This window comes from Mustela nivalis (assembly GCF_964662115.1).
Source record: "Mustela nivalis genome assembly, chromosome: 15".
Lineage (NCBI taxonomy): Eukaryota > Metazoa > Chordata > Mammalia > Carnivora > Mustelidae > Mustela > Mustela nivalis.
The window spans coordinates 71,747,607-71,773,334 of NC_139034.1; the positions used below are offsets into that span (position 1 = coordinate 71,747,607).

Sequence of the window (25,728 nt, forward strand, 5' to 3'; positions counted from 1 at the left end):
TGGAAATATTTTATTTATTTTAGTTCCTGGAATAAATCACTCACACTTATGATACATAATCCTTTTTATATGTTGCTACATTTGATTTGATAGATTTTTGGTTTTTTGTTTGTTTGTTTTTACAGATTTTTGTTTCTCTAGTCATAAGAGATATTTAGTGGATAGTTTTTCTTTCTTTTAATATCTTTGCCACCATTTTGGTATCAGACTTCATAGGATGAGCTGGAATGTGTTCTTTCCCTGTCTATTTTTTGGAGGCATTTGTGAATGATTAGTGATGATTTTTCTTTTAACATTTGGTAGAACTTACCAGGGTAGCCATCTAGTTTTTGGGCCATTTGGCTTTTTCTTTAGAGAAAACATGTTGATTACTAATTCAATCTCTTTACTTATTATAGATCCATTCAGATTTTACATTTCTCCTTGGATCAGTTTGGTAGTTTGTGACTTCGTAGGACATTGTTCATTTTATGTAGGTCATCTAATTTGTTGGCTTATCAATGTTTGTAGTATTTTCTAGATTTTTTTGAAGAGTTTTTATTTATTTGACAGATATATATATGTGTGTGTGTGTGTGTGTGTGTGTGTGTGTGTGTATGTGGAGAGAGAGAGAGAGAGAGAGAACAAGCAGAGGGAGTGGCAGAGGGAGAGGGAGAAGCAGGCTACCCGCTGAGCAAGGATTCCCCATGTGGGACTTGATCCCAGGACCCTAGGATCACGCCCTGAGCCGAAGTCAGATGCTCAACTAACTGAGTCACCCAGGTGCCCTCATAGATTTTCTTATATTCTTCTTGTATCTGTGAGGTGGATAGTGATGCTCCCATTTTTTTCCTTGCTTTAGTCATTTGAGTCTTCTTTCTTTTATTTTTGGTCAATATAACTAAAGGTTTGGGGGGGGTTCTTGGTTTGTGTTTCCAAATAATGAACTTTGGCTTCATTAATTCTTCTCTTTTGCTTTTCTACTCACTAATGCCTTTATTTCCACTGTAACCATGATCATGATTATTTCCTTTCTTTTGCTTGTTTTGGATTTAGTTTGTTCTCTTTGTATTTCTTTCTTTCTTTTTAATGGACAGTTGAGCTATTTCTATGACTTTTTCTATTCTTTTTATTTTCTGTTCTTCACAATGGATAATCTTGATGCTTTCATGTTTCTTTGCATGTGCTGTATTGTTTTATTGAAAACTGGACCTATTAAAGTATACAATGTTGCAACTCAAAATCAAATTTGTCCTTCCCTAGGGTTTTTCTCTCCTTGTTGATGTTTGTCGTTGTGTTGCTGTTTACTAATGACTGTCTGAAATGAATTCCATAACTCTATAAACAATGTATTCATTGTCATAAGTGGCCACTAGTTTCCATTCACTTCTTGCTTGTGTAGTTCCTGAGATTCATCCAGAAGTAAGAGAGGAGTCCTCCTCAGGTCTTCATGGGCATATAAATGGAGCCCTGAATATGAGCATGGCATTTAATTTCATGCATCCATCAATCACAAAACTCACCAGAAAGCTCACTGTTCTTATTGAGATTCAGTTGTTCTTCTCAGAAAAGAAAAAAAAAACAAAAAACCTTTTCAGATTGTTATAAATCATTTCCAAAGCTCTGAAAATTGGATTTTGACAATTTTGCCAAGCTCCCATTTTTTTTATGGAAGAGAAAATTTTCATGAATCTTTATTCTACTATATCTGCTGATGTCACTCCCACTGATTACACTTTTGATGTACCATTGAAGTCACTTTTCTAATATTTTATCTAAAATCTTAACAACTACATTTCTGATAAGGATTGTAGCTATCTTTCTTGTAATGTCTTGGGTTTTTCCATACAGAGATGATGTTGACCTGAGGCTATTATTTTCTCTTTTTTTGGGGGGGGTAATTTTTTGTAATTCTCTGGAAGAATTTGTATAAAATTGGTGTTGCATCATCCTTAAAGTGGATGGTATAATTGTGGTAAAACCATATGAGTCAAAAATTTTCTTGACGAGAAGGTTTTTCAGTGTGGATTTGATTTAGTTAATACATATGAGACTATTCAAACTTTACTTTTTTTGAGTTATATTTTATGTTGAAATGTACTGCTGTTTTTGTTATTAATATTCCCTTATCCATTCTTAGTGTCTGTGAGATTTATAATGACAAATAACCTTCTTTTTTTTCCATTCCTTATATTAATTATTTGTGCTGTAAATGGATCGCTCTACTTATTTGTAATTATTATTTTGCAGATACTTTCTCATTGTGTTGAATAGACCTATTTAAATATAATTACCTCAGACTATTTTTTAATGTCTTTTAAAAAAATTAGGCAATTCATAATGGCTGAATCTTGGAAGCAACCAATGTGTCTTTCAATAGGAGAATGGATGAGTAAACTGTGGTACATCAATACAATAGACTATTATTCTGCACTGTCAAGAATGAGCTATCAAACCAAGAAAAGACATGGAGAGAACTTGAATTCACATTGTTAAGTAAAAGAAGCCAACCTGGAAATTCTGCATACTGTAATTTCAACTATATGACATTTTGGGAAAGGCAAAACTCTGGAGACAATAAAAAGATCACTGGTTGCAAGGGTTGGGGAGAGGGGAGGGATGAATAGGCAGAACACGGAGGATTTTTAGTGCAGTGAAAATACTCTGTATTCTATTATACTAATGGATACATGTTGTACATTTGTCTAAACTTTCAAAATGTACAACAGTAAGAGTGAACACTAATCTAAACTCTGGACTTGGGGTAGTTATGATGTGTCAGTATAGGTTCATCAGTTGTCCCCCACTCTGGTGGGGGACATGGCTAGGGGAGGAAGCTAGGCATGGGTATGTGTGTTGCTGGGGAGGGGAGAAGTTTATGTGAAACCTCTGTACCATTCTGTTAAGTTTGTTTCAAACCTAAGACTACCCAAAAAATAGTCTTTGGGAACAAAAAAAAATCTTAAAAAAGATTAGACATCATCGATTTTCTAAAAACCATATAAAACATCAACATAGAGGAAAGCTGTCACTAGTTTAAAAAAAAAAATACCATTAGTGAAGTGTTTTCTCCTTGATGGATTCAAGAAGAGAAGAAAATAGATGGATGGTCTCTCTAATCAAAAACGTATAGTTTTTATTCAGGTGTCTGAATGGATTAACTAAATTAAAATAACATTAAAATGTGTGTTTAAGTGTGTGTGTGCTCCTGTTCACCAATCCTGGTAGTTTAGAAATGTAGAAGTTTAGAAGAACATGCTTTGAATAAATTATGTACAGTTGACTTACTATTATCTTAAGAGTGAATGAAATAATGAGTTCATTGTTGCAGTACGTCTTCTATGAAACAATACTGTTTTAAATCTAAGAGTGCCTTCTATCTCTTTAATTATCAAAAATGCTTAAATTTGTCTGAATTAAAGTGTTCCTCCAGTGAACGTATTTTCTGTTTCTATAGTAAGTGTTTTGAAAACCTCTGAGCTATATCAAGCACATACACACACATGCGAACACCAACACACAGAGCTATAAAACTTGTCCTAGAGGACAAGTTTCTGTAGTTTTCATTCATTCATTCACTCATTCATTTATTCATTCAACAAATATAAGAGTTTGATCCCAGGCTAATGCCTAAATGAATAAAACATGATCCTACTATTGAGAGCATCACAGTATATTAACTTTATAAACTGACTTGAAATCTCCTCCTGGGCAAAATACTAAGCCTCTCATATATAATAATGGCTTCATTTACAATTTATAAGATGATGACTGCCAAATTATACTATCAGCTTGACTTTTATCCAGAACTGCCAAATCTGTATATAAAACTGCTTTCAAAACATATCCACCCAGAATTCCCACAGGCACTTCAAACTCAACATGTTCAAAATAGAACTCATTATTTTCCCCCATAAAATCCTTCCCTGCCTCCCCCCATTTATACTCTTGATTAATCTGGTAGTAGAATAAAGACCCCAAAGGTGTTCCATGCTTACAATCTTTGGATACATTGCATTTCATGACAAAAGAGACTCTGCCGTTATAATTATGTTAAAAATCTTAAGATAAGGACATTATCTTGTATTATTTTGATTAGCCCAATGTAGTAACATGAGCTCTTAAAAGCTGGGAGCTTTCTCTAGTCCGTATCTGAGAAACAGGGCAGATGGGAAAGTCATAGAGATGGGTAGTGTGGTTGCTGGGTAGTCTGCATGGAAACCATGACAAGGAATGTAGGTAGTCTCTAGGAGCAGAGATGGCCTCCAGCTGACAGACCATAAAGTGGGGGAGGTGCTTACTATAACACAGGGAACTGAATTTGGCCAACTATCTGAATGAGCTTTGAAGCAGATGTCTCTCCAGAACCTCTGGAGTCTTAGAGTTAATTGTATTATTATCTGAATACAACATACTTTTTAAAACCACATAAACCTCATGCTTTTCTCATTGCACAGAAGTCATTTTCTCTACCTTGAAAACTCTCTTCAGTGTTATTTATCCTCCTTGGTCTTCCTCTCGGGTGTCCGCACAAATGCTCTATTGAGCACAACGTCTTTCTCGATGCTCCCAAGTGAATCTAGTCCCACTTCACTTTTCACCTGTCAATTTACAAGGACTTGCATTACCGTAGTCGCCTCTTACGGGAATGTTTTTATTCACATGTCAGTCTCCCCACTAAACCATTAACATCATTTTTGCTCATTTTTCTAGTCCCTGTCAATTGTTGAGCTTATATAGACTCTGTGAAGGGTATGTATTACCTCCCACATCAGAATGGCTATTATCAAGAAGACAAGAGATAACAAATGTTGGTAAGGATGTGGAGAAAAGGGAACCCTTGTGCATTGTTGATGGGAAGGCAGAATGGTGCAGCCACTGTGAAAAATAGTATGGAGGTTTCTCAAAACTTTAAAAAATAGAACTACCTTATGATTCAGCAGTTTCACTCCTGGGTATATTTCCAAAAGAAATGAAAACAGGAAATCAAAAAGATATCTGCCCTTTCACGTTCATTGCAACATTATTTACAAGAGCCAATATGTAGAATTGACCTGTGTCTATAGACAGATGAATGGATAAAGAAGATGAGATATGTATTTACATACAATGGAATATTATGCAACCCTGAGAAAGAGGGAAATTCTGTCATTTGGAACGACATAGATGGACCTTGAGGGCATTAGGCTGTGTGAGATAAGTCAGACCGAGAAGGACAAATGTTTTATGATCTCTCTAATATGTGAAATTGAAAAATACCAAATTCGTAAAAACAGAGTATGGAATTTTAATTATTGTGAGCTGGAGGTTGGGAGAATTAGGGAGATGATGTTTAACGATACAGTAGATAAATAAGTCCTGAACATATAATGCACAGAATGGTTATAAACAACAAGACTGTATTATAAACTTGTAAAACTAGATCTTAATTGTTTCCACCACATACAAAATATACATACACACACACACAAAAACCCCTGATAATTATGTGACATGACATAAGTGTTAACTCACACCACAGAGGTCATCATATATAAATGTATGATAACATACATATACATATATATACACATATAAATACATATATATGTGATGACCACTGTAGTTTGAGTTAACACTTATGTGTACACCTTAAATTTATACAATGTTGTATGTCAGTTATATCTAAATAAATATAAATCAAAAAAATAAATGTATATGAACTAGTGAAGTAAGAAAGATATGATCTCAGATAACTTTACCTAAAACAACTACTTTAGTCTTTCAATCTATAAAATCCCTCTGCTCTAGTATTTTATTCTTTTGTTGCTATTCATGGATTTTATCCATATAAAGAAATTTTCTTACCGATAGCCCAAATTCTTCTGTATATCTTTTGTTTTATAAAATATATTGCAAATTTTTGTCTGGTTAGCAACATATCTTTATATTTTATTGTGAATGATATTATAGAGCTTTACAATTTATATGAAACCAAAGTGGTCAGTATTTTCCTTTTTGGGTTCTTCTTGGATTTTAGTCTGAATGCCTTTTCTACCTCAAGGTCAGATAAATATCTACCTATATTTTCTTTTGGGTGTTTCTTTTAGGTGTTTCTTTGGGTAGTCTTTTGGATCTAAATGAAATTATTCTGAAGTGTGAAACTACTTTATTTTTCCAGCTAGTTAACTAGTTATCCTGCTTTCAGCATTACCTGCTGCATAGGATTTTCTTCTTCTATTAACTTGAAATCTCAAAAACTGCCTTGGAAAAAATTCATTGATTTGTCTATTCTTGTATTTGTACAACACTGTTTAATTACTGTCATTACAAACCTACCTCAGCTTTCTGCAGCCTTTTTGAGATGATTTTCAATATTTATTTTTCCAGATTAAATTTAATATTTTAAATCAAAAGCTAAAAAAAAATGCTCCATCAAATTTGTATTTTTTTGGAGAAAATTGACAAATAATAAATTTGTATTTATGTAGTTCTTTTAAATGTCTAAGGATGATGATATTTTCTTCATATCTATATATTTATTTACATATATTTATTATATTTATTTCTAATTCTTTAAAGATGAATTTTTGGTAATTTCTTAATTTAGACAGCTAATGTTATTTTTTAAATAAATAAAATAAGGGACACCTAGGTGACTCAGAGGGTTAAGCCACTGTGTTCGGCTCTGGTCATGATCCCAGGGTCCTGGGATCGAGCCCCACATCGGGCTCTCTGCTCAGCAGGGAGCCTACTTCCTCTTCTCTCTCTCTCTGCCTGCCTCTCTGCCTACTTGTGATCTCTCTCTCTCTCTCTGTCAAGTAAATAAATAAAATCTTTTTTAAAAATTAAAATAAAATAAATAAAATAATAGGCAAAAATAATCAGGCATAAAAAGAGAAAAGGAAAAGTAATTGCAGTCTTAAATATAGTAGAAGTCAAGGAAAAATCCTCTTTTACTTTGGATTTTGGATTTCCTGTGTTCTAGTCTTATTTCAGGTCTACTCTCTTTCCATGCCAGTGTCTCTCAAAGCCACCTTTCTCTCTTTGGCATGCTCTTCCATTGTCCTAAAAGCTATGGCTCATATTTTTTTGTGGATAAAAAGGAGATTTTTCCTAGTTTTCTTCTGTTTTATGTGTTAAATCTTTTTCATGGGTTTGTTATTTTTGAATGCAGAATATTTTGATGTCAGATGCCTGTGCAAAATCAGCTGGTTCATTTGTAACTACAGAGATTGATATTTAAGCCATACTTTCTCCAGTAGGACACACAGTTGGCCCTTAGCCCCTTTGAGTTTCTATGTGGACCTAATAAGCTGTTCCCTTCTCAACTGTATTCCCGAGGGGCAATTTTATGGGCAGATCCCTAATCCAGTCTCTGGGCATTAATCAAGCATGGCTTTATTGGACCAGTCGAGGAGGGCCATCTGTGTTTTCACTCCAGACTGTATGCTAGAGATTCAATGCCTTGACTCTAGTTTTGATTTGTACCTTTGACTCTAACTGGCTTCTATAAAATTTCCTGCTGCAGGGTAATGATTTTCCTCAATGAAGCTGCCTTAACTCTGGTGTTAAAGGCATACTGTAAAGCTCTTTTAAATGTTCTTGAGGCCTCAGTCTTCTGTTTTGGTTAAGATAATATGTTGTAATGTATTGTAAGCTCATTTACAATGAATTCAGTGGAACACTTTCCATTATACTATTTATGACAGTGTGTCATAATTTGTTAGTATATGACTCTCCTATTACTGGTCCCTGAGCATCTTGGAGGTAGGGCATGATACCTTATTTGTATCTTTATCCATAGAGTTTTTTCTGGCTTACACACAACTGCTCAATAAATCTTAATTGCTAAAGCATTTAATGCATTTGTCTTTTCCTCCTCAATTGAATTTTAATCTCAAATACATATTTACTTTATACCAGCTTTACAAATCTTAGCGCAGTGCAGTGCTATATCCATTTTGCTTAGTAAACACCACATAAATCAAGGAGCGTTCAGGAGAATTAGTGCAGGCATTCGAGCTTTATTTAGAACACTGTTATTACAGTTGGTCAAGTTGTCCTGGATGGCAGAGCAATCCAGGAAATCCAAGAAAAAAAAATTCTTGCATCAGGTTCCAGTTCCCACACTGACACTAGAAATAGGTCCCCGTGCTAGGTGTGGAGGATGTCACAATTTCCTTCGGACTCTCCAGAGCCTCTAACCTAAAAATAGCATGCTGCTCTGCAAACAGGTTCAAAGTTAAAAAAAATAATAAAAGAAAAAAAGAAAAAAAAAAACTTTTATCCTCCATGTCTGAGGAGATCACAGAACTTAACACCGTCTTGTGGAAGATGACTGAGACCACGACTGCTGGAACTCCTTCCCACCAGACTTGTTGTAGTCGTGCCTTTTCTCCTATTCCCATCTCCTCCAGTGTCACTCAGTTCACCTCAGAGTGTGTGAACAGTGGGAGCGTGTGCAGCCCACGGCCAGAACATAGCAAGTGGAGGCCTTGAGGAGAGAAGCTGTGGGAACCGTTGGGAGAGGCCAGATGGCTGGAGCAGCAGAGACAGCTGGGATGGAAGGCTTTCAAAAAGTTGAACCAAACTGCTGTTGAGGCAAAAACGATGAGGGGGTAGTAAAAAGAGGTGACGTGACCTGCTATAGACTTTTGAGGGTAGGCACAGGGCGACAGGCCAAGACAGGGGACATACTATGGCTTAGAGGCATAGAAGAGATTTGAGGAGATCTTTGAAGAATATGTAAATTGACAGAGATGACAGGGAAAGCGTATTCCAAGTGCAAGCTATAACATATACTTAGGGAACTAAAACAAAACACAACGGGAAATGGAAATATGCCAGCTTTGACTAGATCTCATAGCAGACCAGTCTTGAGAATGAACCTGGAAAGGTGAGTTTGTTTCACACTGTGGTGAGGAACATGTAATTACCTGTTTGGTCTGAACCCCAGTTCTGGATCCCCAGTTATTGAACATCATGGGGCAGTTGCCTTTCCTAAGAACTTCTAAAGATAGGAGGCATATATCCAGGCAGAAATTCGGAATTCTAGCCACACCTCACTAATTTATGGGGTGGTAGAAGCTGAGCCCAAAACCTAAGTGACACCTCCCTAAGCCAACACTAAACCTCTTCAGTTTTGTTTAAATGGATTCGGTGCACATGGCGGCCTGGGGGTGGGGGTGCTGATGTTTTCCTGATGGCATACGCTCACATCTGAGTGTATGCACAGTTTCTGCATTATGTAAAATAAAATTTATTACTCATATTTCATTTTTGCTTTGTTTTGTATTATGTTTTGGTTTGTCAGTTTGCTTTTTAAAAAAAATCTAGATCATGATTCTGCTAGATTATAAAAAAATTTTGTGCCTATGTCTCTTTATTTTTATTTTTCTAAATTTTTTTTTTTTTTCTGGAGAAACTCTGCAAAATCCTTGAAAGATTCCCTTGGCCTAATGCCAGGAAGATCTGCTTGGCATATTCTGCTGAGACCTTCATTCATATTATTAGCTGTTAATTTTGAGTGGGAATATTCCATCAGGTGACATGCCCTTTGTGGCCACCCCCCCCCCCCAAAAAAAAGTCCTTGGGAAGAATTCTCATCTCAAGCAAGTCTCTACCTGGAAATACTGTCAGCAATGTCAAGGACTCCATTATCTACAATGTCACAGTTGACTGAGAGGATGAGAGGCATGCTAACATTAGTAACACAAATATATTTCAAGTTCCATGATACATTTTAATGGAGACTTTCTATTTCTTGGTCTCTACTACCATTTTATGAAGTTTACTAAACTTTCAGAGGGTATGAGACATTAGATTCTAAAAGTGAACATAATTTACAATTATGTTTTAAGGTGTCTTTCAAGTTTCAAGCCAAATTCTACATAAATAAGTTCCTAATCATTAAATTCTAGATAGATACAAGATAACTTACATGTGATATATTGAAACATATTTCAAATGGCAACAAAAGTTTTTTTTCTATTGCCATCTCTTTTATTTCACTGATTTAATACTACATCTAATGGGGGAAGTTTGAGAGCTTGCATTCTTTAATTTTATTAAATTAAGAGATGTCTTGTATTTTTTTTTGAGATGTCTTGTATTTTGAAATCAGTAAAGAATATATGCATCGACTTTGTCTTAACTTATAAATATGTCACATTCCAATAAATTTCTTTAAGCCAATCAATAAAACTAAGCTTTAAATTATATAGGTAGCTGAGTCTAATTAATGATCATGTTTCTTTATCATACTTTAAGGGAAAAGCAGAAAATGCTTCATTTCAAGATAATAGTTTCCCAAAATGAGAACGTTAGATTCTAGAAAGAAAATTGCTTATCACATATCTGTGTGAGATCATACAAACCATGTGTCTTAGAGAGGGACATAGTTCCTCATTTCTCTATATTTTCTTATATGTTTGCCTGAATTACATTATGCTTCTTTCACATTCAAATTGTTAAATAAATGACTTTTCAATCCACTTGTTAAGTAATACTAAAGGGAAAAAAAAAAACAAATTGGTAGCTCATTATTTTCCAGTAACCTCTTTCAGGGAACAAACAGGGTTTCTTTTTATTAATATAACCATAACATAAAGAGCAGTAAGGTTAAAGATTTTTTGTCATTCTTGTACTTAAAAGTAAATGCCCCTGGGATCATGGCCCTACTTCCTGATAGATGTTTTAGAATCGAGCATCAAGAAGTACCATGTTCTGAAGGCTTGGATGGTTTCACGGGGACACATTCCCAGAGCGCATGTCTTCAAAATGAAAAGATTTTCTGAAAGATGGATTGAAAGTTTCAGTCAAAAGGGTAAGAAGCCCAAAATTCACACTCTCCCTCCCCTTTATCTATGATCGAGCAGCAGCTATAATGCTGCATTGACAAGTTGTACAGTGCACAAAAAAGTGATATTCTTCATGAGATTAAAAGAAGCCTGCAAAGAAAGTGTGGGGAAGACAGTAAGACGAGAAGTTCTAGAATTGAGAAGAAACTGTCGAGAGTAGTTTCGTGGCATGAAAAGGAAGAGGAACACAGAAGAGTGGAGGAGATTTGATAAAGAAATGGAACCACCGATTTTGCATAAAAGACCACTCCCCCAGATCCTCACTGATATTTGCAGAAGGCAAAGCAGTGTCAAACTTGATAGAAGTGTAGGTAGCTGGATGGTACGGAAATAGACATGAAAGATACAGATGTAGAATTCTACACACATGAAAGGTATTAAATTATCATCAGCCAAAGAATATTTACAATATCCTACACAAAGGGACATTTCTAAATTGTTTTGGGTTGTTCATTATTTGCACAGTCTTTAACAATCCATCCAATTTCCCTCTAGCAGAGATTCAGGTCAAAAACATTTGGGGGCATCCTACTCTGAGTCTTAGAACATAGTACAGTACCTTTATTCTGAGCTCTCTTGTGAGCTTTTCAGCAAATGGATGCCACTGTGACTCAAGTCTGTCACCAGAGCAGCAATTTAGCAGACTTGTTAATATTTCAGACTGTAAGTTTGTACTTGGGGGCTGATTCCATAATCGTTAGCAATGTGAACTGTTACATCTCTTCAACTTTCTGTGAAATGGTAGGTAGCAGTCATCATCAGTCAGATCATTTGATCAGTCTAAATGTATCTTCTCAGAGCATCTGGGTGGCTCAGTAGGTTAAGCACCAGACTCTTGGTTTCTGCTCAGGTCATGATCTCTGGGTGGTGATATTGGGCCATGTATTGGGCGCTGTGCTCAGCAGGGAGTCTGCTTGGGATTCTTTCTCTCCCTCTCCTTTTGCCCCTTTATGCCTGCTCATGCAGGGCGTGGTCTCTCTCTCTCTCTAAAATAAATAAATTTTGAGAAGCCTGGGTGGCTTAGTAAGTTAAGGGTCTGCCTTTGGCTTAGGTCATGATCCCAAGGTCCTGGGATCGAGTCCTGCATCAGGCTCCTTGCTCAATGTGCCTCTGCTACTCCCCCTGCTTGTGTTCTCTCTGACAAATACATAAATAAAATCTTAAAATCAATCAATCAATCAATCAATCATCTTTTAAAAAAAGAAAAAAAGTGTATCTTCTCACACTCTTCTTTTCCCCAAAGTGCTGTGTCCTTTCCCTTTCCTTAATCATACTTGCTTCTCTCACTGTAATATTTTCTCTCCCTTAGATCTCTGTTGTCTCTTACACTGCTTCCTGTACCTCTCTACCCAAACTCAATGGCTGCCTCTCACCTTCAAAAGTGCCCATTTGTAGCCCCTAGGATGATTATCCTCTAGATGCAATTTACCATAATGCTGGGGTGGGTTTATCATTCAGCTGTTTTTGTTTTGTCACTCTTACTCACACTAGTTCCGTCTCCTTACATCAAGGACAATGCCATGAGGGATACTGACATCAGCCTCTTCTCAGTTGGGCCTCCTAATCACTCTTCAGTAGTCATCAGAATTGGCCATCGGGTTCATAACCTTTGTGAACACACAAACACTATCACAGACCTTAGGTCCTCAGTGCCTTGTGTAGCTGTTACCAATTCCCTGGCCTTACCTTTTCCTACCTCCTGTGATTTAGTGACTGTTGCTTCCACTTTGGGATCTTGCTTCTTGGGTCAGCTCCCACACCCACTCATAAGCTATAGCTTTCACTTCTAAAGTCTTTTTTTTTCCTGCACAAAACCTTAATTATAGTTTGCTGGCATTACTTCACATTATTGAATATCTTGGAACATGGTTCACAGTATTTGTAATAATGCATACATCTGCTATCATCTTGTGACTTAAATGCTCAGAGATGATTCATCTCAGCCTTTATCATGCCACACTCGCTGCTTGCTTAATTCAACGATACCTGTCCTTGAATCTTACCCATAGTTACAACTGTAGTATCTTGACTCATATAAACCCTCCCAGGTAATCGTCTCCCTGATTGCTATTTTCCAACTCAGTCCTTTTCAAGTTTAGACCCTCATGTATAAAAATTTGTAAGAGGCTTGTCTTTAACCCCCTTTCAGTGACCATTGTTCAGTGACCATTGTTACAAGCCCCAAACATAAAAGCATTTCTGCATTGGTTGCCTGCCTACCTTCTACTTCAGCAGAAGCTTCTGTTCTTCAGAGACATCAAGTCACCTCTTTAAGTGCTCTATTAAGTCTTTCCACTCTCGTCTAGACCTGTAAGATCTTTCCATAAATTTCTTCCCTAATCATATTAAGAAGTTGAAAATTCTCCAGCACTTTCTGCCAGCTCTACATATCTTTCTGTTCTTATGTGATCTCCTTTGTACAGCTGGTTGTCTTGAGGAGGTGGTTACTGTTGATTGTATCCACTTCTTCATGCTATACTTACTTCCTGGAATCCTTCCACTTCTACAACTCCTTGTGATTGTGTTTCCTAGACCACTGGGTCTTTGAATCCATTGGGTTTTTTCCTGTGTGATTTGACACTATCCATCAAACCTTTACTGAGAGACACCTGGGTGGCTCAGTCATTTGAGTGTCCAACTTGCGGTTTCCGCTCAGGTCATGATCTCAGGGTTGTGAGATCAAGCCCCACGTCAGGCTCCCTGCTCAGCAGGACATCCACTTGAGATTCCTGCTCTCTGTCCCCCTTTGCCCCTCCCCCCAGAAGCACATAAATAAATAAATCTTTTAAAAAAGAGAGAAAGAAAATAGCTTTTTGAAAACCCTTTCCTAGCTAGGTTTCTATGATATGATTCTCCCCTTGCCTTCTTTCTAGCTCTCAGATTGGTGTTCATCAGGTTCTTCTGATATTTTCTCTTTCTACCTGTACCCTTCTAGTGCACAGGATTCTGCTCTCAGTTCCATTTTCTCTCCTCACTGTGTACTCCCTTTGGATGATCTCATTCACATCTGTGGCAACTGATCACAGTTAAATAGGAATGACTTGGAAGCCTGTACCTTGAGCAGCAATTTGCTCACATTTAGACCCATGTATATCATTGTTTGTTAAAATCTTGCCTTGGGTATATTACTTATTCCTCAAAATCAAACAAACCCCAAATGAAATCTTTTATTCTTCCAAAATTCCTCCCTTTTTAAATTCCTTATCTCAGTGAATCCCTGCATAATCCAACCCATATTATTCTTTCTACATCTTTCATTCAAATTCGGACCATTCCTTTTCTTCATTCCTCTGGTCTAATCTTTGATTTTCATACCTCCTGCCAAATCAGTGATTAGGACATTAATTCTGTTCATTAATAATCTTCCTGGTGCCACCCCTATTCAATTTCAATCTCTCTTTACCTTTATACAGCAATGTTCTTAAAATACAATTATGATTGATAGTCCCATGGTAAAGATAGTTTAGTTTTCCTCTGTCTTCAATAGAAATTCTGACTGTTTGCTATGAAACACAACTAAGTTCTGAGCACCTCTCCAGGCTCAAGCATCAAATGGTACCCAACGTGCACACATTCTTCTAATGATGTCAGACTTCTTGTGATGCCCTGTGGCCCATGTTACCTTACACCACAGAACTGTGCACAGGGTGTCTTTGCAGGAAGCTCTCTTTTCTGCCCTTGACTTTGGAGTGGAAGGACGAATACTCATTTTAACATTCTTCTGCATTGCTCTGTTCCTTGTTTTCATAGAACCCTATGGATGCCTCTCTAGTTTATTTAATAGTCTGTGTCACTCACTGGATAGTGTCTTTAATCTGATTTATACAGCATTACAAATGGTAAGCATAATACCTGATGAATAATTATGAATTAGTAGCTTTTACTGAGTCAATCAGGAATATGAGAAGGTCTTTTTATTTCTATGAAAAGTGTATGTGTGAATATACATGAAATTGGGTGTACCTAAGGATCCTAGAGAGGAAGAACTGTCCAAATGATTTCTACCTAGACTTCTATATTCTCAGGTGTAGAGGAGAGAGATTAAAAATTAAATATCCCCTTATTGTCTAGGTAAGATGTTGATGTTTTATGGTATTAATTTTGTACTTTATACCAAAGCATAAATAAAACATAATTCAATGTGAAGCATATAGAAAAAGCCTATAAAAGTTGAATCCACTCATCCATGTATTTGCTGACTAAATTAAACAATCCTAATCAAACTAGTTTTACTGCACAAAGCTTAAATGTTTCATCAGTTATACAACATCTGTATTGTTTTATAAAACCTAGTAGCATACAATGTAAACACAGTGCAAAACCAAAAGTGGATGAAATTAGACATATAAATACTAGTACAGAAAATTTATAAATAGATAGAAAGCCAAGACTAAGGTAAAGAAAAATATAAGTATTTGGTCCAAAGGAAACTGGATGGTAATTATAGTTTTAGGTTTAGTTTCCTAGTAGCAATGTTAAAGTAAGGATAGCATCATTGAAACATTTTTTACTTTAATTAAAGGAGAAGCTTCTCCTGAAGAAGAAAAACTTTTCCCAGTGCTGCATTGTGATATAAATGCCTTTCCTGGGCATCGGCTGGGGTGTTGTGTATGGGCCTCTGAATGATGATATTCTTCAACAATATTCTATATTAAGTGACAAAATTGATTTCATATGGTTATTTTTTTGTCGGTTCATAAAAAATTAGGGCATGATCTCAAAATTGACACCAGAGAAAGTACTTCTGTTAAAGACAAGGCAATATAGTACAAGTTTATAGATTTCTGATGATCTAATTTGACCAAGGCCAACATTTACAATATTCAGAGGAGTGACAGCCTTCAGGTGATTTTTCTGTAACTGTTACAGCATGGCTTCTTCTTAAATGTACACTTTTGTTTGATGACACTTCAAGGTTGTCTAGTTATTTTGAGGATGAAACATTCTAAAAATAATTCTTAGCAAAGAGTAGTTTACCTAATGCCAGTATATGGCATATTGATTTTAATGCTTCAGTATTAAACTAACAAGAAGGGGGTGTTATCTTTCCTAAAGTATTGTTAGTTGATAAACAAGAGTTTAGGTTTTTCTTTCTTCTCGCAACATTTCATAAATGAGTCATTGTTTTATTATGAGAAAAGAGGAAAGTGAAACAACACCTGCCAATCATGCACTTTATAGTACACACTAGTGCCAGATTATTTCACATGTTATCTTAAAGATCTTATTTATTTGAGAGAGAGAGAGAATGAGAGAGAGAGAGAGCATGAGAGTGAAGAGGTCAGAGGAAGAAGCAGACCCCCCACCGAGGAGGGAGTCCAGTGAAGACTTGATCCAGGGACTCCAGGATCGTGACCTGAGCTGAAGGCAGTTGCTCAACCAACCAAGCCACAGTTGCTCAACCAACCAAGCCACCCAGGTGCCCATCACATATTTGATATTAGTAAATGTTAGGATTAAACTTGTTCAAATTAAAGTTGGCTAAAAGTAGAAGTTTAACTTTTGTTATATTGAGATCCAATATGGAGCTGTGTCTACCTGGGTTCATGAAAGCAAATATCAGGAATAAGTATGTTTTTGGGCAGCACTCTGAAATCACTGGCTAAGACCACAAGACATCGTTGAAAAGAGCTTCTCAATATTGGATTCATTAAGTTCATTCCTGTATGTTCATATCATGGGTAAGTTTAGGGTACTTCCTCTGGAGTTATATTTTAAGTACTGTCATACACAAGTACAATACAGTTTATCTTACAGAGTTTTCCTCTGGGGGATAAAAATTATTAATGTATGCGGTTACCAGGAGCTCCGTCTCTCTGCTTGCTAATAGGGCTACTAGCTTTGGCTGCTCATTGTTCTCTCCTCATTTCTGTCTCTGAAGAGGTCCTGCTGGTGGCCAAGTGACAGGTGATTTGCTCTTTAGTGCTGCCACATTTGCAGAATGACAAGAGGGAATCAGGACTTGAAAAGCAAGAAGGAAGGGGATAGGGACTGCTGGATGCATTTAAGTTAGGTCTGGGGACAAAGAACACGTACACACTGTTCACGGGTGGTAATGGAGGTTAGGAACTAAAGGGATTGAGAGAAAAGGAAAATGGATGAAAAAGAGGAATGTAAAGATGTGTGTTTTGCATTATACTCCTCTTCAGCTGTTCCCAAAATACAAGTAGAAACGTGAGCTCTTTTAAAAATTATTTTCAGGGGTGCCTGGGTGGCTCAGTGGGTTGAAACCTCTGCCTTCGGCTCAGGTCATGATCTCAGGGTCCTAGGATCGAGCCCCGCATCATCGGGCTCTCTGCTCAGCAGGGAGCCTGCTTCCTCCTCTCTCTCTGCCTGCCTCTCTGCCTACTTGTGCTCTCTGCCTGTCAAATAAATAAATAAAATCTTTAAAAATTATTTTCAACATTTTTTTTAAACTAGTGTGCTATATCATGTGGATCACATCTTTGTATGTGTGATTGTATTTTAATAAGATGGTAGGAGAGAACATATGTAAATTGCTTAGGCTGAACGTAATGTGGAAGTGACGCGGGGTTGGGGGGATGCAGGTCTTGGCTGGGAGTCATGTCCGGGTTCTGAGCGTAGCTGCCTACACGTGCGTGGGTATGTTTCATAATAAGAGAAAATGATTCAGCAAAGGGTAAAATGTGTAATCACCAAACCACTGATGTTTTGAGAATATACTCAGAGAAAAAAAATATGGGGAGGGGCATTGAAGGCATTAAAGCAAGTAACATATAAGGTGGACATTATGAAAGTTTTCTTGAAATCTTACCAAAAATTCAAGCTTATTAAAAGCCTATTTGCTAGTTTGCAGTGTCTGACCCATTTGTATCCTTGTAAACCAGGAGAAGAAGAAGAAAGCCTCTTAGTATTGAAGGGAGATAGCGGGCATCCACTGAGCCTTCTAGGCGAGCAGGCTATTCTTTTCTAACATCTGGAATATAAAAGGTAAATAGTCCTTCAGGAATTCATACCATGCCACCTTTTCTAAGGAAAGTGCATTAAAAGAATCATCTAAATTAGCTGAAGTTTTGTGGGCCTGCGCCAGATGTGGCTGACATTCTCCTGACTCTGCCTGGCTGTTTCTGAGTCAATACTTGATCACGTTAGTGAGATTCATGTCAGGACGTCCTAAGTTCCTCCATTTTCCAGGAAGGCACATCTGCATTTTAAGGAAAGCTCTAGCAAGAAGCTATCAGGTTTTGTTCCTCCGGCTATCTTTCTCGGCGACTTTAGTGTCTTTGTGAAAAATACATCCAACAGCCTGGCTTTACAGCTTATCAATCTCCTTATCTTCAACAACACGCATCCCCAGTCTATTTGAGCGACCCACACTCATCGCCCTGTTGGGAACCATGACAGCTTCTGTAGCTAACTCATACGAGATTTTTACATTCTGGTATTCCTCTCAGTTTTGTCTTTAATTCCTTGCCCTTTTAGTTCTCTAAAACTTATATTTTCTCTACACTTGATATATAACCTCACACAGTGATGTTTTCAAATCTATTTGTATTTTTTTTTATAAACATCACAGTTCCTTCTTGGCCTCAGTTAGTACCCAATATCTCTTAGGCACCGTAAATCTTTTCCAACATGGATCGTTGGAATCCAATTGGATGTATACCAATTCCAAACCAAATCCATCTTCCATCCCTGCTTCCAAACCAGTGAGAATCATATTCAAATAAATGCAGCCATTCGAACATATGCCTTCAAGTAGCACTTCTTTTTCAGTGCTAAGTGCCATCTTGATGCTTTGTTAATTTGGGATCAGGAGATAGAATGGGAAGATTCAGCCAGAGTGTGATGCTTTCACAGATGCCCTAAAACCCGAGTTAGATGTCCCAACTCTGTGTCCCAAAGCACCTTCCAAGCCTCCCATCCCTGTGTCTACTTCCTGTATTACAGCTGGTTCTTTATTTGGCTTGCCTAATAAATGATCAACTTCCTGTTGATCTGTGTCTGGTACACAACTCATATTTCATCAATTACCCTCAGTAACTTCTGCCAACCCTCCGTTCAAACCCAACTCTTGTTTTCAGCAAGTGACATATTCTCTTTACTGGACTAAAGACATAAGGCATTACCTACCTATGTTTAATGCCACCACTCCCACCCTCATAAGCTGATCTATAACTGGGTGACACATGGTCCTTCCTCTCTTTCCAACAGAATTTTTTTCCCCTTTTAGAATGGATCTCACACCTTTCACATTGTCTTCTATCTTTTCTCATTTGTTATTGTGTCTCATGTCTCCGTTTTCAGACTTTCTCATTTCTCTGATCTCCTATTTCACTTAGAGACATCATTCACTTTCCCATTCTAAAAGCACCCACTTTTACATGTCACCTCTGGTTTCCAACTATTCTCTTGCTGTCCCCTTTCTAATCATCTTCTTTTGAAAGAAGTTTGCTCTTTGCTGCTTTACTAACATCCCATTCATACATCAGTCTGAAGTACAGTAGCTTCTCTTCTAAGCACGTCACCCAAACTGCTCTTTCCTACCATCAACTCTCCTCCTGTTCACTCTATGCTCCCGTATTCCTGAAGAACGGTATGGTCTATGAGACAGTGTTCCCCCGGAAGCAGATTTAGAGCTGGAATTTAAATAGTAGCATGTTTAGTGGAGAGTAGGCTTGGAATACCATCTGTGGAAGTGAGAAGGTGGAAGCAGGATCAGGAGTAGGGGGAGAAGCTGGGTTGCAAAGATGCCCCAGACTACAGGTGCACTTCCCCTCATGGGAACTCTGAAGGTAAAATGACTCATTGGAATTGTCCCGCACTGGACTGAAATGACTGGACCTTTATACCCCTCAGGCCCCTTCTCTGCACCTCTCATCTGCCCCCTAATCTCATTTCAGTCAGTCACTGGATATGGCCCACACCTGGAGAGGGCATGACCTTGGGCAGAGGGACCCTATGGAGTGGAGGCAATTGCCAAAGGAGCTACAACAAAATCCTGTCTACTGACATAACTCTTGGCTGCTGAGCATAGAGTAATGCATCTCTGGGTCTATTATATGCATGAGTAATGGTACTGAAGGTTTTATAATGTTACCTTTATTCTCTGTTTCATCTTTACTCTTCACTATATTTCAGTCATGATCTTTAGGTTTCAAAATGACACTTTTTAAACATGGTGAGATAATTTTTTTTTTAAAGTGGCATAGTGCAATGGTGCCATAAAACATAAAAAAAATAATAAAGGGTTTAAAGAGAGAGCTAGCAGTCAACCTCATAAATACGTTAATTAGGCTGATTAAGTTAAGCCTTTTACTTTATCTAGAAAGCAATCATTGGCCAAGAAACTAACATCAGCAGAGGTACTGAAAGATTTACATCAGAATTAAAGTTCTAAGAAACAAAGAAAAATAGGAAACATGGATTTTTATTCTTGGTTTAAGGGAAAAAATCCAAAAACTGGTTTTAAAAAATATTTCCAGTATTTCCCAGAATTGTTTCACACATTTAAAAATCACTAATAAAACATTTTATTTTATTTTATTTTATTTTAAAGATTTTTATTTATTTATTTGACAGAGAGAGATCACAAGTAGACAGAGAAGCAGGCAGGGGGAGAGAGAGAGGCAGAGAGAGAGGAAGGGAAGCAGGCCCCCTGCTGAACAAAGAGCCCAATGTGGGACTGGATCCCAGGACCCTGAGCCGAAGGCAGTGGCTTAACCCACTGAGCCACCCAGGGGCCACTAATAAAACATTTTAATTAAAGAGAGCATATTTCAGTCCCTCATCTGGGAGTCATGAGATATATTTATTCAACTAATTGTTAAAGGAATGTGGTCTGCAGAAGGTCAGTTTCAGAGTAAGATGATCATTTGATATTCAATTTGACCATTCCTTTCAGAAATCTGAATTTTTTCCTATTTATTATTCCTTTAAATATTTAATATTTCTTATACTTGTAAAGAACATTTCCTCAAGAGATTTTCCTTTAATGACTCAGTTCTGAAGCCTTGTGTCCTTCCTTATAAAATTCTGAATTCTTCAGTAAGAAAATTGACCTGACCTAATCATGTTGCAGAATAGGTTCTGATTCAACTCAGTTTTTAAAAATGCTTTATGGTAAAATAATAATAATAATAATAATAAAAACATTAAAAAAATAAAATGCTATATGGCTCAATGTTTCACCAATCTCCTGCATGAATTTGTTTAATTCAGTCATTCAGGAAATAGCTACTGAATCCACACCATGTCCCAGGCACTGTTCAAGACATTGGTATGACCCAAGGGACAAGGGCCTGGTGTCCATCTGTGCTTTTATAAGGAAACTATGTTTATTCCAAAATGTTAAAATATGGTTTTTGATTTGCCTATCTAAACAGTAAGTTTAAAAATTCAAATTTTATTTATATTTTTTTTCAAAAATTCAATTTAGTATTGTTGCTGGGCACAAACAATTTTTTGTTGAAAATCTAAAAATGTAAACAATATGACAATTTTTAAAATTAGAGATTAGAGAGTTCCTGGAGAGACATCAGATTGATATTATAATTCAGAGGCGGAATTTCTCTTCATCAAGCCACTCATAATATCATATAATTAGTAAACCATGCTTTTGTGTAGCTCTCATTTGATTTTAAATTATCTGCTTTAATTAATAATGAACCACGTTAATTTTATGCATGAGTTTAATAATTGAAATTTGATTCAATATGATGAAGTCTTTTGTTGTTTCAGAATATCCAAAAAGGGTGCTTAGGTGTCTCAGTGGGTTAAGCCTCTGCCTTCAGCTCAGGTCATGATCTCAGGGTCCTGGGATAGAGTCCCGCATCAGGTTCTCTGCCTGGCAAGGAGCCTGCTTCCTCCTCTCTCTCTCTGCCTGCCTCTCTAACTACTTGTGGTCTCTGTCAAATAAATTAAAATAATAATAATAATAAAAAGAATATCCAAAAAATTTGTTGGGGATGCATATTTAATAAGATTATGACTTCTATATGTTTCACTCTAAAATTCATGTTCAAATTATATGAAGTTAGGCTGGATATGATACTGTAATTGTATTTCCTATGTAATGAACAAAAAAATTTAAATATAGAAAAAAGGGAAAAAATATCAACAACCACCAAACAAAATAGAAGACAGTTTTGGGAAAGTAGCATTCAGGAAGGGGAAGAGATTTACATTTAGGCACAACCTGTACAGTTTTTATTTATTTATTTATTTATTTATTTATTTATTTATTCATTTTTATTTTATTTATTTTTATTTTTTTATTTATTTGACAGAGAGAGAGAGAGCTCACAAGTAGGGAGAGAGGCAGACAGAGAGAGGAGGAAGCAGGATCACTGCTGAGCAGAGAGCCTGATGCGGGGCTCGATCCCAGGACCTTGAAATCATGACCTGAGCTGAAGACAGAGGCTTAACCCACTGAGCCACCCAGGTGTCCCACTTGTACTGTTTTTAACCACAGAAGCATCATCACTACCCCTGCCACCACCAGTCTGTGCATACGCACATACACTTGCACACACTGGGAATTCCCATTCATTACTCACCATTTGTAGAGCACCTTACTAAAGTCGTATGTAATAAACTATCCAAAAAAAAAGATAAGGTAAGCCACCAAACTCACACAAGATCGCAGAAAAAGCACAGAAATCTCCCCATTTTCTAGAACCCTATGTTGAGTGAGGGTAGATGTTCCAAAGTCAGGGGTATAACTTCCACTGTAAAATTGATGTATCTGATACAGACGATGCTGAACAGGGGTCTATCCCTCCCAAAGAGGCCACCCAGGCCATGCTCATGCACACCCCCTCTATGACCACCACCTGCACTGAAGGCTTTCCAGCTGCAGAATAAGTAAGTCATAAAGATAAAATGTGCAGCATAGGGATTATAGTCAGTAGTATGGTAATGCCCTTTTATGGCAACGGATGGTACAGAATTGTTGCATCACTAAGCTGTATGCCTGAAACTAATGGAACATTGTGTGTCAACTGTACTTCAATAAAAAAATAAAAAAAAATAACCAAAGCAATGCCCACACTGCTATGCTGTACTGTATGAGGTGGAGAGAAAAGGATGTAAGAAATTTGCCGTAAGCACTGGCAAAATAAATGGAGTGGCTTTCATCTCTGCAAATTGACTACAACACACACACACACACAGAGTGAGAAAAAGATATAAAACTCAGATAAAGAGCTTAACCTGGAGAAGGAAACAAATTAAAAAAAAATGTGTGCCTTATCTAGTAGGAAAGCTTCATAAATTCAAGAAAAAGTAAAATACAAGCTTAGGGAAAGTGTGCTCGAACAATAGAATAAGTTTTGTTTTTAAACTATGATAGTAGAGCTAATAAAACCAATTAAATATCTCAACATTATTAGAAAAATAATAAATTATAAATGGCAATAAATTTAATATGTGTAGTATTCAAATTGCTTTTAGAAGGGGCAAACTTGAAAATTTACAGCAAACACACAATATAATTAGAATCTTTAAATGACGGATGTGGAAAAAATAAATGAGCCCAGTTAGGATAAGTGAGTAAGAAGATTAAAAAAAAAAAAAAAGAATGTTATTAACAACAATAATACAAAGTTCTTCAGACTTATGATATGGCCACATTTACATCAAGTGAAGCAAAGACAGGGATTACAGACCAAAAGGTGACAGAGAGTTCCTGAATATGGGGGCGCAAAGAGGGGGCATAAGGAAAAGCCAACAATGAAGCATACACTGCTAACGTGATTAAATTTCAGTAGAAAAATTAAACAAATCATATATTATCAAGACAGAAAGAGTAAATCCTTTCAAACAGGGACATCCAGGGGCACCTGGGTCGCTTAGATGGTTAAGCGTCTGTCTTTGGCTCAGGTCATGGTCTCGGGGTTCAGGGATCCAGTCCCACATTGCATACACTTAGTGAGGAGATCTGCTTCTCCCTCTCCCTCTGCCCCTCTCCCCTGCTTTTGTTTTTTTTTTTTTCTCTCTCTCTCTCTCTCAAATAAATAAACAAATCTTAAAAAAAAAAAAAAAAAGGTGAAGGGAGGCATCCAATATAGGCTTATCACTACTCGCAGGCACAGTAAACCATGGAGGGTGATAGTGGAACTGGGAGATCTTATACCCAACCAGGCTGTCACTTGCACAGGAAGTCACAGGCAGACATTTCTACTAGTGCTGCAATAAGGGACTCTAACATGTACGAGACCAGTGCTCTAACCCCTGAGCTACGGAGCACCCCCTAGGACTCTAACATGTATACATCCTTCTTGAGAAGGAATGAAACCTATGAAACTTCTTAAAGGAAAAGTCAAACTATTGAATATGAAATTAAGTAATAAACACAAATTTCAGAAAAGAAAAAATGCAGTTTAAAAATAATGACCGTAAAGTTTAATCTGTTTGATTAAAGATTCGTATTATATATTAAAAAAAAACCTATTAGGTTTATGGTCACATAAGAAAATGTAATTGTTGGAAACTATGGGTTAAGGACTAAATGTTTGCAGCCCCCCAAAATTCATATGTTGAACTCTGACCCAAGTGTGGCAACATTTGGAAGTAGTACGTTTGGAAGAGAATTCCGTTTAGATGGGGTCGTGAAAATGCAGTTCAATGATGGCATTAGCCCACTCTTAAGAAGAGGAAGAGAAACCAGAGGTAGCTTTCTCTCTGCCTCCGTCAAGTGAGGGCGCAGCAAGAAGGTAGTGGTCCTTAAGCCAGGAAGAGAGCTCTCATCAGGAACTGAATCTGTCAACACCTTGATCTTGGACTTCCCAGCCTCCAGGACTCTGAGAAACAAATGTCTGTTATTTAAACCACCTGGCTTATGGTATTCCATGTGGCAGCCCAAGTGAAGGCATTACAACTTAAAAATAACAATGAAAACATCTAGAATATTTAAGTGACAACTTTCTCATTATTTATACAGCTAGCTACTCTGAAATATTTATTTTTATAATTATATATTTTATAATATATTTTAAAATGTATATCTTATAATATATACAATTATAAATATAATTTAAAAAGTCATGAACTTGATTCTAAAATAGTTTTCTTATTTCTCTGTAAACTTCCATCATGTCAAGGGTAAAAATCTCTTCATGGAGCACCTGGGTGGCTCAGTGGGTTAAAATCTCTGCCTTCGGCTCAGGTCATGATCCTGGGGTCCTGGGATCGAGCCTTGCATTGGGCTCTCTGCTCAGTGGGGAGCCTGCTTCCTCCTCTCTCTCTCTGCCTGCCTGTCTGCCTACTTGTGATCTCTGTCTGTCAAATAAATAAATAATATCTTTAAAAAAAATCTCTTCATATAGCCATACATACAGGCATAAATGTATTTGTATAAATGGTTATAGAGCTTCATTTCACCAGTTTCTAATTTTCTTTGATCTAGTCAATGATTGTTATATTTATTTTATATTAACAGTAGATGTATCATACCATTTAAATTCATAGGGCTCTAACTCACAACCCCAAGATCAAGAGTTGCATGCTCTACTGACTGAGCCAGCCAGGCCCCCCTCACTATTTTTGAGCAGGATTTAGAGTGATTTTTATTACTTGGGATTCTGGAATGTGATGTATACCTTGATGTTTTCATGACCATATTTATCAAAAGATCAATGATATCATACGAATGTTATATTGTATTATATTGTTATAATGATATCTCCCTAATGTTACACTGTATCATATTGTTACAATGTATTGTCAGATTGAGATGATATTTAATAGCGACAAAGTTTCCACTTGCTGTTTCTCACTAAATATTTCAGACCCGCTTTTCTACTTTAGTAATGAGATTTTTTTATTTTGATTATATATGATGGAATAATATACAAATAGTTATTTTGAAATTTTCTCACTATAAACAACTTTAATCAGAAGATCAAATAAGCATTAAAATTCTCAAATAAAGCACTCACTTTGAGAT

The 25,728-nt window shown here is 36.8% G+C and overlaps 1 protein-coding gene across 8 annotated transcripts in view; it reads left to right on the top strand.

Annotated features, from left to right (window-relative positions):
- GPC5 (glypican 5) overlaps positions 1-25,728 on the top strand; it is a 1,409,494-nt gene that overhangs the window by 607,821 nt on the left and 775,945 nt on the right. For 2 of the 8 annotated variants that reach the window (XM_082700900.1, XM_082700899.1), the window contains one exon: positions 2,310-3,306. The exons of 5 other annotated variants lie outside the window; for them this stretch is intronic. Coding sequence is in view for 2 of the 3 variants with exons in the window: in XM_082700899.1 (XP_082557025.1) it covers positions 2,310-2,327 (18 nt within the window). In the remaining variant the exon portion in view is untranslated. Of the gene's footprint in view, positions 1-2,309; positions 3,307-25,728 lie in introns of those variants that run through there. One more of the 8 variants, XM_082700901.1, reaches the window with a different exon arrangement.